This window comes from Ranitomeya imitator, chromosome 1 (genome assembly GCF_032444005.1).
Source record: "Ranitomeya imitator isolate aRanImi1 chromosome 1, aRanImi1.pri, whole genome shotgun sequence".
In the NCBI taxonomy this organism is placed as follows: domain Eukaryota; kingdom Metazoa; phylum Chordata; class Amphibia; order Anura; family Dendrobatidae; genus Ranitomeya; species Ranitomeya imitator.
In genome coordinates this window covers 1,218,299,057-1,218,313,095 of record NC_091282.1, presented here as the reverse complement: position 1 = coordinate 1,218,313,095, position 14,039 = coordinate 1,218,299,057, and the positions used below count along the sequence as shown (strand labels likewise).

Below are 14,039 nucleotides of genomic sequence, written 5' to 3'. Positions count from 1 at the left end.
CATAAAGCCAGCAGATTTTTCTCAGCCTGATCCACTGAATTAGGCTCATCGTAAAGCAATCCCAGCGCCTGGAAAAATGCATCAACATTACTCAATGCAGAATCTCCTGGTGCAAGAGAAAACGCCCAGTCCTGTGGGTCGCCGCGCAAAAAAGAAATAATAATCAAAACCTGTTGAATAGGATTACCAGAAGAATGAGGTTTCAAGGCCAAAAATAGCTTACAATTATTTCTGAAGCTCAGGAACTTAGTTCTGTCACCAAAAAACAAATCAGGAATCGGAATTCTTGGTTCTAGCATCGATTTCTGATCAATAGTATCTTGAATCTTTTGTACATTTACAACGAGATTATCCATTGAGGAGCACAGAGCCTGAATATCCATGTCCACAGCTGTGTCCTGAAGCACTCTAATGTCTAGGGGAAAAAAAAGACTGAAGACAGAGCTAAGAAAAAAAAATGATGTCAGGATTTCTTTTTTCCCTCTATTGGAAATCATTGGGTGGCTCCTTGTACTGTTATGGCTGGCAATCAGGCAACACAGCGTGCAATAATCAGCGCACATACAGAGATCTGGCAATAACCAAAAACAATAGGACGAGCTCTGAGACGTGGAATCTCTGTAGACTGCAGTACCTGATCTATCCTCACACAACTATAAGCAGCAGTGGATTGCGCCTATCACTACCTATGCAACTCGGCACTGCCTGAGGAGCTGACTAGCCTGAAGATAGAAATACAAGCCTGACTTACCTCAGAGAAATACCCCAAAGGAATAGGCAGCCCCCCACATATAATGACTGTTAGCAAGATGAAAAGACAAACGTAGGAATGAAATAGATTCAGCAAAGTGAGGTGAGGATAGCAAAGAGAACTATGCAGTCTACAAAAAACCCTAAAACGAAAACCACGCAAAGGGGCAAAAAGACCCACCGTGCCGAACTAACAGCACGGCGGTGCACCCCTTTGCTTCTCAGAGCTTCCAGCAAAAGTTAATAGCAAGCTGGACAGAAAAAAACAGAAAACAAACTAGAAGCACTTATCTAGCAGAGCAGCAGGCCCAAGGAAAGATGCAGTAGCTCAGATCCAACACTGGAACATTGACAAGGAGCAAGGAAGACAGACTCAGGTGGAGCTAAATAGCAAGGCAGCCAACGAGCTCACCAAAACACCTGAGGGAGGAAGCCCAGAGACTGCAATACCACTTGTGACCACAGAAGTGAATTCAGCCACAGAATTCACAACAGAAGATACCCTCCTGGACATGCTGGCCCAAGCCAAGGCCAGTGGGTCCATCGAGGACGTGGAGGTAAGCGCCACATTAATTGAACCCAGCGGTTGCAGTTGCAAACCACGCTAGGAACCCTTCCGGGTTGTGTTCTCCAACCGACCTTGGAGGACTAAGTTAGCAGTCCACGAGGTGGACACCGGAAATCACGGCCCACTACGGCGAACACCCTATCGAATCTCTGACCAGGTGCAGCAGATTATGCCCCAAGAGATCGATGAGATGTTACAACTGGGGGTGATTCGACGGTCAAAGAGCGCGTGGGCCTCACATGTAGTTCTCGTGCCAAAGAAAGACCGGACCACCCGGTTCTGCGTGGACTACAGGAGGCTCAACGCCATCACAGCCTCTGACGCGCACCCAATGCCGCACATCGAGGAGCTGCTTGATAGGTTAGCTGGCGCAGATTACCTAACAATAAGGGATCTGAGTAGAGGATATTGGTAGATTCCCCTGAGCCCCGAGGCGCAGGAGAAGTCCGCCTTTATCACGCCCTTCGGACTGTACGAGTCCACGGTCATGCCCTTCGGCATGAAGAATGCCCCTGCCCCTTTCCAGCGGATGGTCAACCTCCTGCTTCAGGGACTGGAGAAGTACGCCGTGGCATACTTGCATGACATTGCCATCTTCAGTTCTTCCTGGGAGGAACACCTGCAGCATCTCGAGGAGGTGCTCAGGCGAATTCACCAAGCAGGACTGACTATCAAGCCGGGAAAGTGCCAGATGGGCATGAGGGAGGCAACGGGTAGGCAGAAACACCCTAAAGCCAGAGCCTGAGAAAGTGGGCGCGATCATGAACTGGCCCACTCCTGTGACCAAGAAACAGGTGATGTCCTTCCTGGGCACTGCAGGGTACTATAGGCGCTTCGTACAGCACTATAGTAGCCTGGCAAAACCCTTGACGGACCTCACCAGGAAGAAGCTACCCCACATCGTCAACTGGACAGATGGCTGTGAGGGGGCCTTCCAAGCGTTGAAAACCGCACTGTGCAACGCCCCGGTGTTGAAAGCAGTTGACAGCAGTCGACCGTTCTTGGTACAGACTGACGCCAGCGAGTTTGGTCTCGGTGCTGTGCTCAGCCAGGTTGACTCGGAGGACCAAGAGCACCCCGTTTTATACCTGAGCCGGAAACTTTTGCCGAGGGAAGTGGCCTTCTCCACCATCGTGGAGTGCCTGGCCATAGTCTGGGCCCTGCAGCGCTTGCAGCCCTACTTGTACGGTCGCCCCTTCACTGTGGTGACCGACCACGACCCTCTGTGCTGGCTAAACGCCATGTGTGGAACCAACGGCAGGTTGCTACACTGGAGCCTTGCCCTTCAGCAGTTTGACTTCACCATTGAACACAAAACGGGCAGGGAGCATGGGAATGCAGATGGACTGTCCCGCCAGGGTGAACCTACTGAGGTGCGCATGGAGGCATACTGAGGGGTTCTGCCTCCGTAGCGCACACCAAAAGGGGGAGGTGTCACGATGTTGTATGAAATATAATAATAATAATAATAATTTTATTTATATAGCGCCAACATATTCCGCAGCGCTTTACAAATTATAGAGGGGACTTGTACAGACAATAGACATTACAGCATAACAGAAATACAGTTCAAAACAGATACCAGGAGGAGTGAGGGCCCTGCTCGCAAGCTTACAAACTATGGGGAAAAGGGGAGACACGAGAGGTGGATGGTAACAATTGCTTTAGTTATTCGGACCAGCTATAGTGTAAGGCTCAGGTGTTCATGTAAAGCTGCATGAACCAGTTACCTGCCTAAGTATGTAGCAGTACAGACACAGAGGGCTAATACTGCATAAAGTGTATGAGAACATGATGCGAGGAACCTTTTTTTTTTTTTTTATTATAAATAGGCCACACAGGGATCGTTAGGTTAATGCATTGAGGCGGTAGGCCAGTCTGAACAAATGAGTTTTTAGGGCACGCTTAAAACTGTGGGGATTGGGGATTAATCGTATTAACCTAGGTAGTGCATTCCAAAGAATCGGCGCAGCACATGTAAAGTCTTGGAGACGGGAGTGGGAGGTTCTGATTATTGAGGATGCTAACCTGAGGTCATTAGCGGAGCGGAGGGCACGGGTAGGGTGGTAGACTGATACCAGGGAGGAGATGTAGGGTGGTGCTGAGCCATGGAGTGCTTTGTGGATGAGGGTAGTAGTTTTGTACTGGATTCTGGAGTGGATGGGTAGCCAGTGTAATGACTGGCACAGGGTAGAGGCATCGGTGTAACGGTTGGTGAGGAATATGATCCTGGCTGCAGCATTCAGGACAGATTGGAGCGGGGAGAGTTTTGCAAGAGGGAGACCGATTAGTAGCGAGTTACAATAGTCCAGACGAGAATGAATAAGTGAAACAGTCAGAGTTTTTGCAGAGTCGAAATTAAGAAAAGGGCGAATTCTAGAAATGTTTTTGAGATGCAGTTGAGTTGAGTTTCTCTTGTTAGCCAGGCTGCGGGCTAAAAAGCCCCCCTTCCCTTTCTCTCAGCCAAGAGCTCTCCTTTTCAATGTATGGGGGAAGAGAGATGTTATTGCCTCTAGCTCTGAGAGCAAAGGAATTTATGATCGCTTTGGAAGGCTCAAACTCTTCTCCAGCTATAACTGGATTAGAAATCTCTAGAATCCATGGAAGTTCTTTGTTCTGTTTTTGTAAGATATTAGGCAAACCATTTAAGATAGGAACAGGAAAATACATATTCTTAATCTCCCTCGGTGGATCTATCCACCACGGTAAACCTGAGCTTCTAACTCCATCAGGTAAAAAAGTAGGGATTTCTCTGTAATGATGCATCACATATATGACTTATTTGATCTCGTTAGAATGTCAATGTTAATACGAGATGAATGCTGGGTTTGTTATGACCATGACATGTTCTGGAGCGGAGTTATAGAAATTAGACAAATTTAAGGTTGAATTACTAAGACTGAAGAGGTAGGAGGGACGAGGTGATCCAACCCCTTTCTGGGATGTCACAGGCTGCAGCTATAACTGTCTGGCCAGATCCCAGGAGTCAGTCTGCTGCTGGGAGAACATGTGAGTCTGATCTGAAGAGTGTATCCAATGCACTGGGACAGATGGAACCCCCCCCCCCACTAGCCTGGTTGCCTGAACTGATATGAACTGAGAACATGTGAGTTGTACCTTTTCTTATGTAATCCCTGTTTATTTTATAATTATCTTGTACATATTTTCAATTGTCTCATATTGTAACATCTTTATATAACCGTTTATAAACACTGCCTGAAACTTTTGATGGGGTATATTATTTAATACTAGTTCGTACCCTGTCTTCTGAAGGGAATTACGCTACTGTTTTTGGGTTAACTTCGGACCCGTTTAATCGAAGCTGGTGGCAGCTTACCGTGCAGGCTTTTGGGTGATGTTGTAGCGACTGCGGCGTTAATAATTATTGTTCCTGCCTGAGTGGGAGTAGTTTATCGCGTCGCTGCAGCGTGCCCAATAGCCAGTACATAGCAGGCAGCCTGTCTGGCGACTAATTACCCAGGGTGCAGTACCTAATCTGACCTGAGAGTAAGGGGGGCGCCAGAGAGCTGCAAGTGTTAAGTGGAACTGTAAGCGGGATATACATAAATCCCTGCAGTTCATGGTATAGTGAAGAGCAGTGGGATAGCTAAAATAAGCCCCTGCTGTAAACTAAGAGGTCAATAGCCTTGTGTGTGTTGTTTCATCACATGGTTAGCAGTGGAGGGATAACTAAGGTAAGCCCCCCTGCACATGTGATAGCCGTCTGTTGGCCTAAAGTCACCCCGATCCGTGACGTAGGGGTGACGGTCACGGCGTGAATCGTGACACGACGCGAAACGCGCGTTGGGGCTACGGTGTGGATCCTCTTTGATGCATGTGTATGGGCAAGAACTCGGGGTGAGAATCACTGTCTCCCCTCAGCTTTTTTGAGCCTCTGTATAGGGCAAAGTGACATTTTCATATGGATTAAATATACCCCCGTTTTTCTGTCTGCCCATATTTGCACTATGCACTTTATTGTTATCTGTTTACGGCATCGGGAGTGACCCACACTGTGTTTTGGTCTGTGCTACCCGGTTTTTCCCTGACTGAATTAGTTTGTTATCTTTTGTATTTATATGATCTAATTTGTTTATATTTATGTTTTGTGAATTATGACATAATAAACTTGTAACTTGTTTAAATATGGACATATACTCCAGTGTCTTTTCTATGGATCTTCGGTGGAATTAGGTGAGGTCGTAAGTATGGTTTATTGAGATTATTAAAGAAGTCTGTGTCATTTTTTCAATTAAAGGACTTTTTTCTGGGTGTCTGTGTTTCTTACAATGTGATTATGGGGTTAGCAATGGGCGCGTCATATTGATGCCCCTCCTTTATCAACCTCGGGGCTTGATGTCACCAGACAATACAAAAGTGACATCAACCCCCCAACTATTACCCCACTTGCTACTGCTACAGGGCAAGTGGGAAGAGCCAGGCAAAGCGCCAGAATTGGTGCATCTAATAGATGCAATCTATGGGACCAATCTATGGCCCCTTACCAGCCTGAGAATACCAGCCCCCAGCTGTGAGCTTTAGCAAGGCTGGTTGTCAAAAATGGGGGGGACCCACAGCGTTTTTTAACCCCTTCATGACCCAGCCTATTTTGACCTTAAAGACCTTGCCAATTTTTGCAATTCTGACCAGTGTCCCTTTATGAGGTAATAACTCAGGAACGCTTCAACGGATCTTAGCGGTTCTGAGACTGTTTTTTCGTGACATATTGGGCTTCATGTTAGTGGTAAATTTAGGTCAATAAATTATGCGTTTATTTGTGATAAAAACGGAAATTTGGCGAAAATTTTGAAAATTTCGCAATTTTCACATTTTGAATTTTAATTCTGTTAAACCAGAGAGTTATGTGACACAAAATAGTTAATAAATAACATTTCCCATATGTTTACTTTACATCAGCACAATTTTGGAAACCAAATTTTTTGTTTGCTAGGAAGTTATAAGGGTTAAAATTTGACCAGCGATTTCTCATTTTTACAACGAAATTTACAAAACCATTTTTTTTAGGGACCACCTCACATTTGAAGTCAGTTTGAGGGGTCTATATGGCTGAAAATACCCAAAAGTGACACCATTCTAAAAACTGCACCCCTCAAGGTACTCAAAACCACATTCAAGAAGTTTATTAACCCTTCAGGTGCTTCACAGCAGCAGAAGCAACATGGAAGGAAAAAATGAACATTTAACTTTTTAGTCACAAAAATTATCTTTTAGCGACAATTTTTTTATTTTCCCAATGGTAAAAGGAGAAACTGAACCACGAAAGTTGTTGTCCAATTTGTCCTGAGTACGCTGATACCTCATATGTGCGGGTAAACCACTGTTTGGGCGCACGGCAGGGCTTGGAAGGGAAGGAGCGCCATTTGACTTTTTGAATCAAAAATTGGCTCCACTCTTTAGCGGACACCATGTCACGTTTGGCGAGCCTAAAAATTGGAGCTCCCCCACAAGTGACCCCATTTTGGAAACTAGACGCCCCAAGGAACTTATCTAGATGCATAGTGAGCACTTTGAACCCCCAGGTGCTTCACAAATTGATCTGTAAAAATGAAAAGTAGTTTTTTTTAACAAAAAAATTATTTTAGCCTCAATTTTTTCATTTTCACATGGGCAACAGGATAAAATGGATCCTAAAATTTGTTGGGCAATTTCTCCTGAGTACACTGATACCTCATATGTGGGGGTAAACCACTGTTTGGGCACATGGTAAGGCTCGGAAGGGAAGGAGCGCCATTTGACTTTTTGAATGAAAAATTATCTCCATCGTTAGCGGACACCATGTCGCGTTTGGAAAGCTCCTGTGTGCCTAAACATTGGCGCTCCCCCACAAGTGACCCCATTTTGGAAACTAGACCCCCCAAGGAACTTATTTAGATGCCTAGTGAGCACTTTAAACCCTCAGGTGCTTCACAAATTGATCTGTAAAAATGAAAAAGTACTTTTTTTTCACAAAAAAATTCTTTTCGCCTCAATTTTTTCATTTTCACATAGGATAGGATAAAATGGATCCTAAAATTTGTTGGGCAATTTCTCCTGAGTACGCCGATACCTCATATGTGGGGGTAAACCACTGTTTGGGCACACGGCAGGGCTCGGAAGGGAAGGCACGCCATTTGGCTTTTTAAATTAGCTCCAATCATTAGCGGACACCATGTCACGTTTGGAGAGCCCCTGTGTGCCTAAACATTGGAGATCCCCCAGAAATGACCCCATTTTGGAAACTAGTCCACCAAAGGAACTAATCTAGATGTGTGGTGAGGACTTTGAACCCCCAAGTGCTTCACAGAAGTTTATAACGCAGAGCCATGAAAATAAAAAAAAAAATTATTTTCTCAAAAATGATCTTTTAGCCTGCAATTTTTAATTTTCCCAAGGGTAACAGGAGAAATTTGACCCCAATATTTGTTGTCCAGTTTCTCCTGAGTACGGTGATACCCCATATGTGGGGGTAAACCACTGTTTGGGCACATGCCGGGGCTCGGAAGTGAAGTAGTGACGTTTTGAAATGCAGACTTTGATGGAATGCTCTGCGGGCGTCACGTTGCGTTTGCAGAGCCCCTAATGTACCTAAACAGTAGAAACCCCCCACAAGTGACCCCATTTTAGAAACTAGACCCCCCAAGGAACTTATCTAGATATGTGGTGAGCACTTTGAACCCCCAAGTGCTTCACAGACGTTTACAATGCAGAGCCGTGAAAATAAAAAATCATTTTTCTTTCCTCAAAAATGATGTTTTAGCAAGCATTTTTTTATTTTCACAAGGGTAACAGGAGAAATTGGACCCCAGTAATTGTTGCGCAGTTTATCCTGAGTATGCTGGTACCCCATATGTGGGGGTAAACCACTGTTTGGGCACACGTCGGGGCTCGGAATTGAGGGAGCACCATTTGACTTTTTGAATACAAGATTGGCTGGAATCAATGGTGGCGCCATGTTGTGTTTGGAGACCCCTGATGTGCCTAAACAGTGGAAACCCCTCAATTCTACCTCCAACACTAACCCCAACACACCCCTAACCCTTATCCCAACTGTAGCCATAACCCTAATCACAACCCTAACCCCAACACACCCCTAACCCTAACCACAACCCTAATTCCAACCCAACCCTAACCCTGAGGCTATGTGCCCACATTGCGGATTCGTGTGAGATTTTTCAGCATCATTTTTGAAAAATCCGCGGGTAAAAGGCACTGCGTTTTACCTGCGGATTGTCCGCGGATTTCCAGTGTTTTTTGTGCGGATTTCACCTGCGGATTCCTATTGAGGAACAGGTGTAAAACGCTGCGGAATCCGCACAAAGAATTGACATGCTGCGGAAAATACAACGCAGCGTTTCCGCGCGGTATTATCCGCACCATGGGCACAGCGGATTTGGTTTCCATATGTTAACATGGTACTGTAAACCTGATGGAACACTGCTGCGGATCCGCAGCCAAATCCGCACCGTTAGTGTTTCCAGCCATGGCCGATGATATTGCAGCATCGGCCATGGCTGGATTGTAATATTTCACCAGTTATAATAGGTGAAATATTACAAATCCCTCTGAGTTTTGCCCTGCTGGTTATCAAAAATAGGTGGGGGGGGACCCACATCAGGTTTTTCACTCATTTATTTAGTTATAGCACAGGTGGCACGTGAGGAATGCCTCCCATCGTCGGCTCATGCTGTCACTGTTATTAGCGGTGTCAGGTGTAGGCTAATGGGGTAACAGTCCCACCTGCTGTCATCGTTCTGACTTGAATATAACTCTCATCATTCTCCTCTGCTCACGCCGATCGCCGGCAGAGCAGGGGAGAATGATGAGAGCGTCTTCAGCAGCTGCCGCCGGGGAACAGCGCTTACTGTAGTGTTTCTTCCTCGGTGCCGATGGGTGTCACATGGATGACATCAATGTGTGTTCTCTGTGTGCCGGATGTTTTGCGGCCCGTGCTGACGGTAAAAATCGGAAATGTCAGCGTATTTTGCCCACGGACACACGGTCCGTGGAAACACAATGACATGTGCACAGATCCATTCATTTGAATGGGTCTACGTGTGCTAGTGTCTCTGGTACGTGTGAAAACTGTCACCACACCTACCAGAGACACGGATGTGTGAAAGACGCCTAAAACTGGATCTCTCCAAAACTGAACTCCGTGTGTTCCTCCCTCTACTAACCTACCTATGCCTGTAATTGCCATTTCCGTGTGTGGTTCTACCATAATTTCCGAGCAGCATACTCGCTGTCTTGGCTTTATAATAGACTCAAAACATTCCTTCACCCCCCATATCCGATCACTTGGTTAGGTCACCTGCACCTCAAAAACATCTCCAGAATCTGACCTTTTCTCATCTATGAAACTGCAAAATCTCTTGCTGTCGCTCTGATTTAGTCTCTCCTGGACTACTGCAACGCTCTCCTGATCATTCTCCATCTTACTAAACTCTCCCCTCTGGAATCCATCCTGAATTCAGCAACCAGAATCTTATTTCTGATGATGTAGAAGTACTTGGCACTCATATAGGTGTGTTCAAGAAATTTCCAGTAATAAATGAGAAGTTTCGGTCAATATCTGACCATCATCAGTCATCTGGATAGAGGAGATGAGATCTGTGTGGCAGCGCGCTGTGTGGGAGTCTGCAGTATCATATTTCTGACCAGCCGCTTCACCGATGCCGCCACACTGTACCAGTTATTGCACTGGTTGCCCATCTCCTACAGAATTCAATATAAACTTATCTCTCTCAGCCAGAAAGCACTCCACAGTGCTGCACCGCCCTACATCTCTTCCCTCATCTCTGTCTACTACCCACCCATCCTCTCCACAGTGCTGCACCGCCCTACATCTCTTCCCTCATCTCTGTCTACTACCCACCCATCCTCTCCACAGTGCTGCACCGCCCTACATCTCTTCCCTCATCTCTGTCTACTACCCACCCATCCTCTCCACAGTGCTGCACCGCCCTACATCTCTTCCCTCATCTCTGTCTACTACCCACCCATCCTCTCCACAGTGCTGCACCGCCCTACATCTCTTCCCTCATCTCTGTCTACTACCCACCAATCCTCTCCACAGTGCTGCACCGCTCTACATCTCTTCCCTCATCTCTGTCTACTACCTACCCATCCTCTCCACAGTGCTGCACCGCCCTACATCTCTTCCCTCATCTCTGTCTACTACCTACCAATCCTCTCCACAGTGCTGCACCGCTCTACATCTCTTCCCTCATCTCTGTCTACTACCTACCCATCCTCTCCACAGTGCTGCACCGCCCTACATCTCTTCCCTCATCTCTGTCTACTACCCACCCATCCTCTCCACAGTGTTGCACCGCCCTACATCTCTTCCCTCATCTCTGTCTACTACCCACCCATCCTCTCCACAGTGCTGCACCGCCCTACATCTCTTCCCTCATCTCTGTATACTACCCACCAATCCTCTCCACAGTGCTGCACCGCTCTACATCTCTTCCCTCATCTCTGTCTACTACCCACCCATCCTCTCCACAGTGCTGCACCGCCCTACATCTCTTCCCTCATCTCTGTCTACTACCCACCCATCCTCTCCACAGTGCTGCACCGCCCTACATCTCTTCCCTCATCTCTGTCTACTACCCACCAATCCTCTCCACAGTGCTGCACCGCTCTACATCTCTTCCCTCATCTCTGTCTACTATCTACCCATCCTCTCCACAGTGCTGCACCGCCCTACATCTCTTCCCTCATCTCTGTCTACTACCCACCAATCCTCTCCACAGTGCTGCACCGCTCTACATCTCTTCCCTCATCTCTGTCTACTACCCACCCATCCTCTCCACAGTGCTGCACCGCCCTACATCTCTTCCCTCATCTCTGTCTACTACCTACCCATCCTCTCCACAGTGCTACACCGCCCTACACCTCCTCTTCATCTCTGTCTACTACCTACCCATCCTCTCCACAGTGCTGCACCGTCCTACATCTCTTCCCTCATCTCTGTCTACTACCTACCCATCCTCTCCACAGTGCTGCACCGCCCTACATCTCTTCCCTCATCTCTGTCTACTACCCACCCATGCTCTCCACAGTGCTACACCGCCCTACATCTCTTCCCTCATCTCTGTCTACTACTACCCATCCTCTCCACAGTGCTACACCGCCCTACATCTCTTCCCTCATCTCTGTCTACTACCCACCCATCCTCTCCACAATGCTGCATCACCCTACAGCTCCTCCCTCATCTGTTTATCTCCCTAACCATGCTCTCTACAGTTCTACACCATCCAACATCTCATCTCTCTACTACCTACCCATCCTCACCACAGGACTACACTGCCCTACATCTCTTCCTCATCTTTGTCTATTACCTACCCGTCCTCTCCACAGTGCTGCACCACCCTACATCTCCTCCTCATCTGTCTATCTCCCTAACCGTGCTCGCTACAGTTCTACACCCACCAACATCTCATCTCCGTCTACCACCTACCCGTCCTCTCCACAGTGCTGCACCGCCCTATATCTCCTCCTCATCTCTGTCTACTACCTACCCGTCCTCTCCACAGTGCTGCACCACCCTACATCTCCTCATCTCTGTCTACTACCTACCCATCCTCTCCACAGTGCTACACTGCCCTACATCTCCCCCTCATCTCTGTCTACTTCCTACTCGTCCTTTCCACATTGCTGCACTGCCCTACATCTCCTCCTCATCTGTCTACCACCTACTTGTCCTCTCCAGAGTGCTGCACCGCCCTACATCTCCTCATCTCTGTCTACCTACCCATCCTCTCCACAGTGCTACACTGTTCTACATCTCTGTCTACTACCTACCCGTCCTTTACACATTGCTGCACTGCCCTACATCTCCTCCCCATCTGTCTACCACTTACCCATCCTCTCCACATTGCTACACTGCCCTACATCTCCTCCTCATCTGTCTACCCTGTCTACCACCTACCCGTCCTCTCCACAGTGCTGCACCACCCTACATCTCCTCATCTCTGTCTACTACCTACCCAACCTCTTCACAGTGCTACACTGCCCTACATCTCCGCCTTATCTTTGTCTACTTCCTACCTGTCCTTTCCACATTGCTGCACCCCCCTACATCTCCTCCTCATCTGTCTACCACCTACTTGTCCTCTCCAGAGTGCTGCACTGCCCTACATCTCCTCACATCTCCCTACCTGTGCTCTCTTTCTACTAAATATCCAAATCTAACAACTTCCATAATCTGAACCTCCCACTCTTGTCTCCATGACTTCTCTTGTGCTCCACCAGTTCTCTGGAATACTCTACTCAAGACAATCCATTAAATGTTCAGTCTCCATTGTTTTACGCTTGCCTTAAAAACACAGCTCCTTATCCCCTAACTAATCTAGCTAGCCCCTGTCCTCACTTCTGCTCAGGATCTGCTCCCTCCTATCATGTTCCCTTACACTTCATGCACTCAGTAGCACTTGGTCCCTGCAATTATACACACACTGGCTAGTGACCGGTTCATGCAGTGTTATATAAATGCCCCATACGTTATATTTATGGCCGAACTGTACACAAGAAGCACTTTTTATCCTTTGTGTCCCCCTAGTTCCTCAGATTGTAGCTTGTGAGCAGCAGGACGCTCGTTCCTCAGTGATTACGCTGTAATGTCTTTATTGTCTGTACTTGTCCAGATAATTATTATAATGTGGCGTTCTTACAATACTTCATACGTCTCTCACCCCATGGGTCAGAGAACCGTCTTTATGTGAGATCTCGCTGGGCGGCAGTCACACGTCATCAGCGCCAATGATGGTGTATAGTGGATGGAGGGTGTGATACCAGACTGGTGAGCGGCGCCCAGAATGGACGTCACTGCTGGAAGTGAAATGGCACCATGCACTGGCATCTTACCCGGAATGAAGTGCTCCCGCTCTTGGATTGGGGGGTACGGCATGGGATGGGGGCCGTTTTCCATTGAAAACTGGTGAGGAGGCGAGGGGAGAAGAGGAGAACCTGAAACACAGGAGGGAGAGCAGGTTACACAAGACGGCAGATGCAGCAGAGCCCACCACGTCTCAGAGCATTGTCTACACTGACACATTGTAACTAGAGCAACGTGTGGCCCTGGGGAAAAAGAAAAGAAGGGCCACAAATGCCGACATATTACACAATCCCACACACACTCTATACTACATACACACGTTACACACTGTGATGGGGTGAGATGCTATGTGGGTATCATTTCTGTGTATATTTATATTTTACTGATTATCATGGTGTTCTCTTGTAGGATGAGTTGTTATTTGCCATCTGATATTCTCCCCACAGTTCTGTATTGTTATCTCTCCACAGGGTCAGTGAATAATGTTTGCTAATATGCTAATGACATGTTGACCTAGCTTGCTGAAACAATGAGCCCCTGAGACCTTCCCCCCTAACCTGTGAATGAGGGGGGACACTTGTAAATATCAGGGAGGTGAGACACAGATCAGATCCTGTGTGGAACCATGATGTGAAGAGGATAAGAAGAGTATATGGACTGTTATCCTCTGTGCTGGATTGTTGGACTTTTATTCTGTAAAGGTACCTTCACACATAACGATATCGTTAATGATATCGTTGCTTTTTGTGACGTAGCAACGATATCGTTAATAAAATCGTTATGTGTGACAGCGACCAACGATCAGGCCCCTGCTGGGAGATCGTTGGTCGCTGAACAAAGTCCAGAACTTTATTTCGTCGCTGGATCTCCCGTGGACAT

The 14,039-nt window shown here is 47.1% G+C and overlaps 1 protein-coding gene across 1 annotated transcript in view; it reads right to left on the bottom strand.

Moving 5' to 3' along the window:
- LOC138657332 (PC-esterase domain-containing protein 1A-like) overlaps nucleotides 1-14,039 on the bottom strand; it is a 121,217-nt gene that overhangs the window by 47,514 nt on the left and 59,664 nt on the right. Inside the window, exon 9 of the mRNA XM_069745066.1 lies at nucleotides 13,190-13,291. Within this exon, the coding sequence (XP_069601167.1) occupies nucleotides 13,190-13,291 (102 nt within the window). The remainder of the gene's footprint in view (nucleotides 1-13,189; nucleotides 13,292-14,039) is intronic.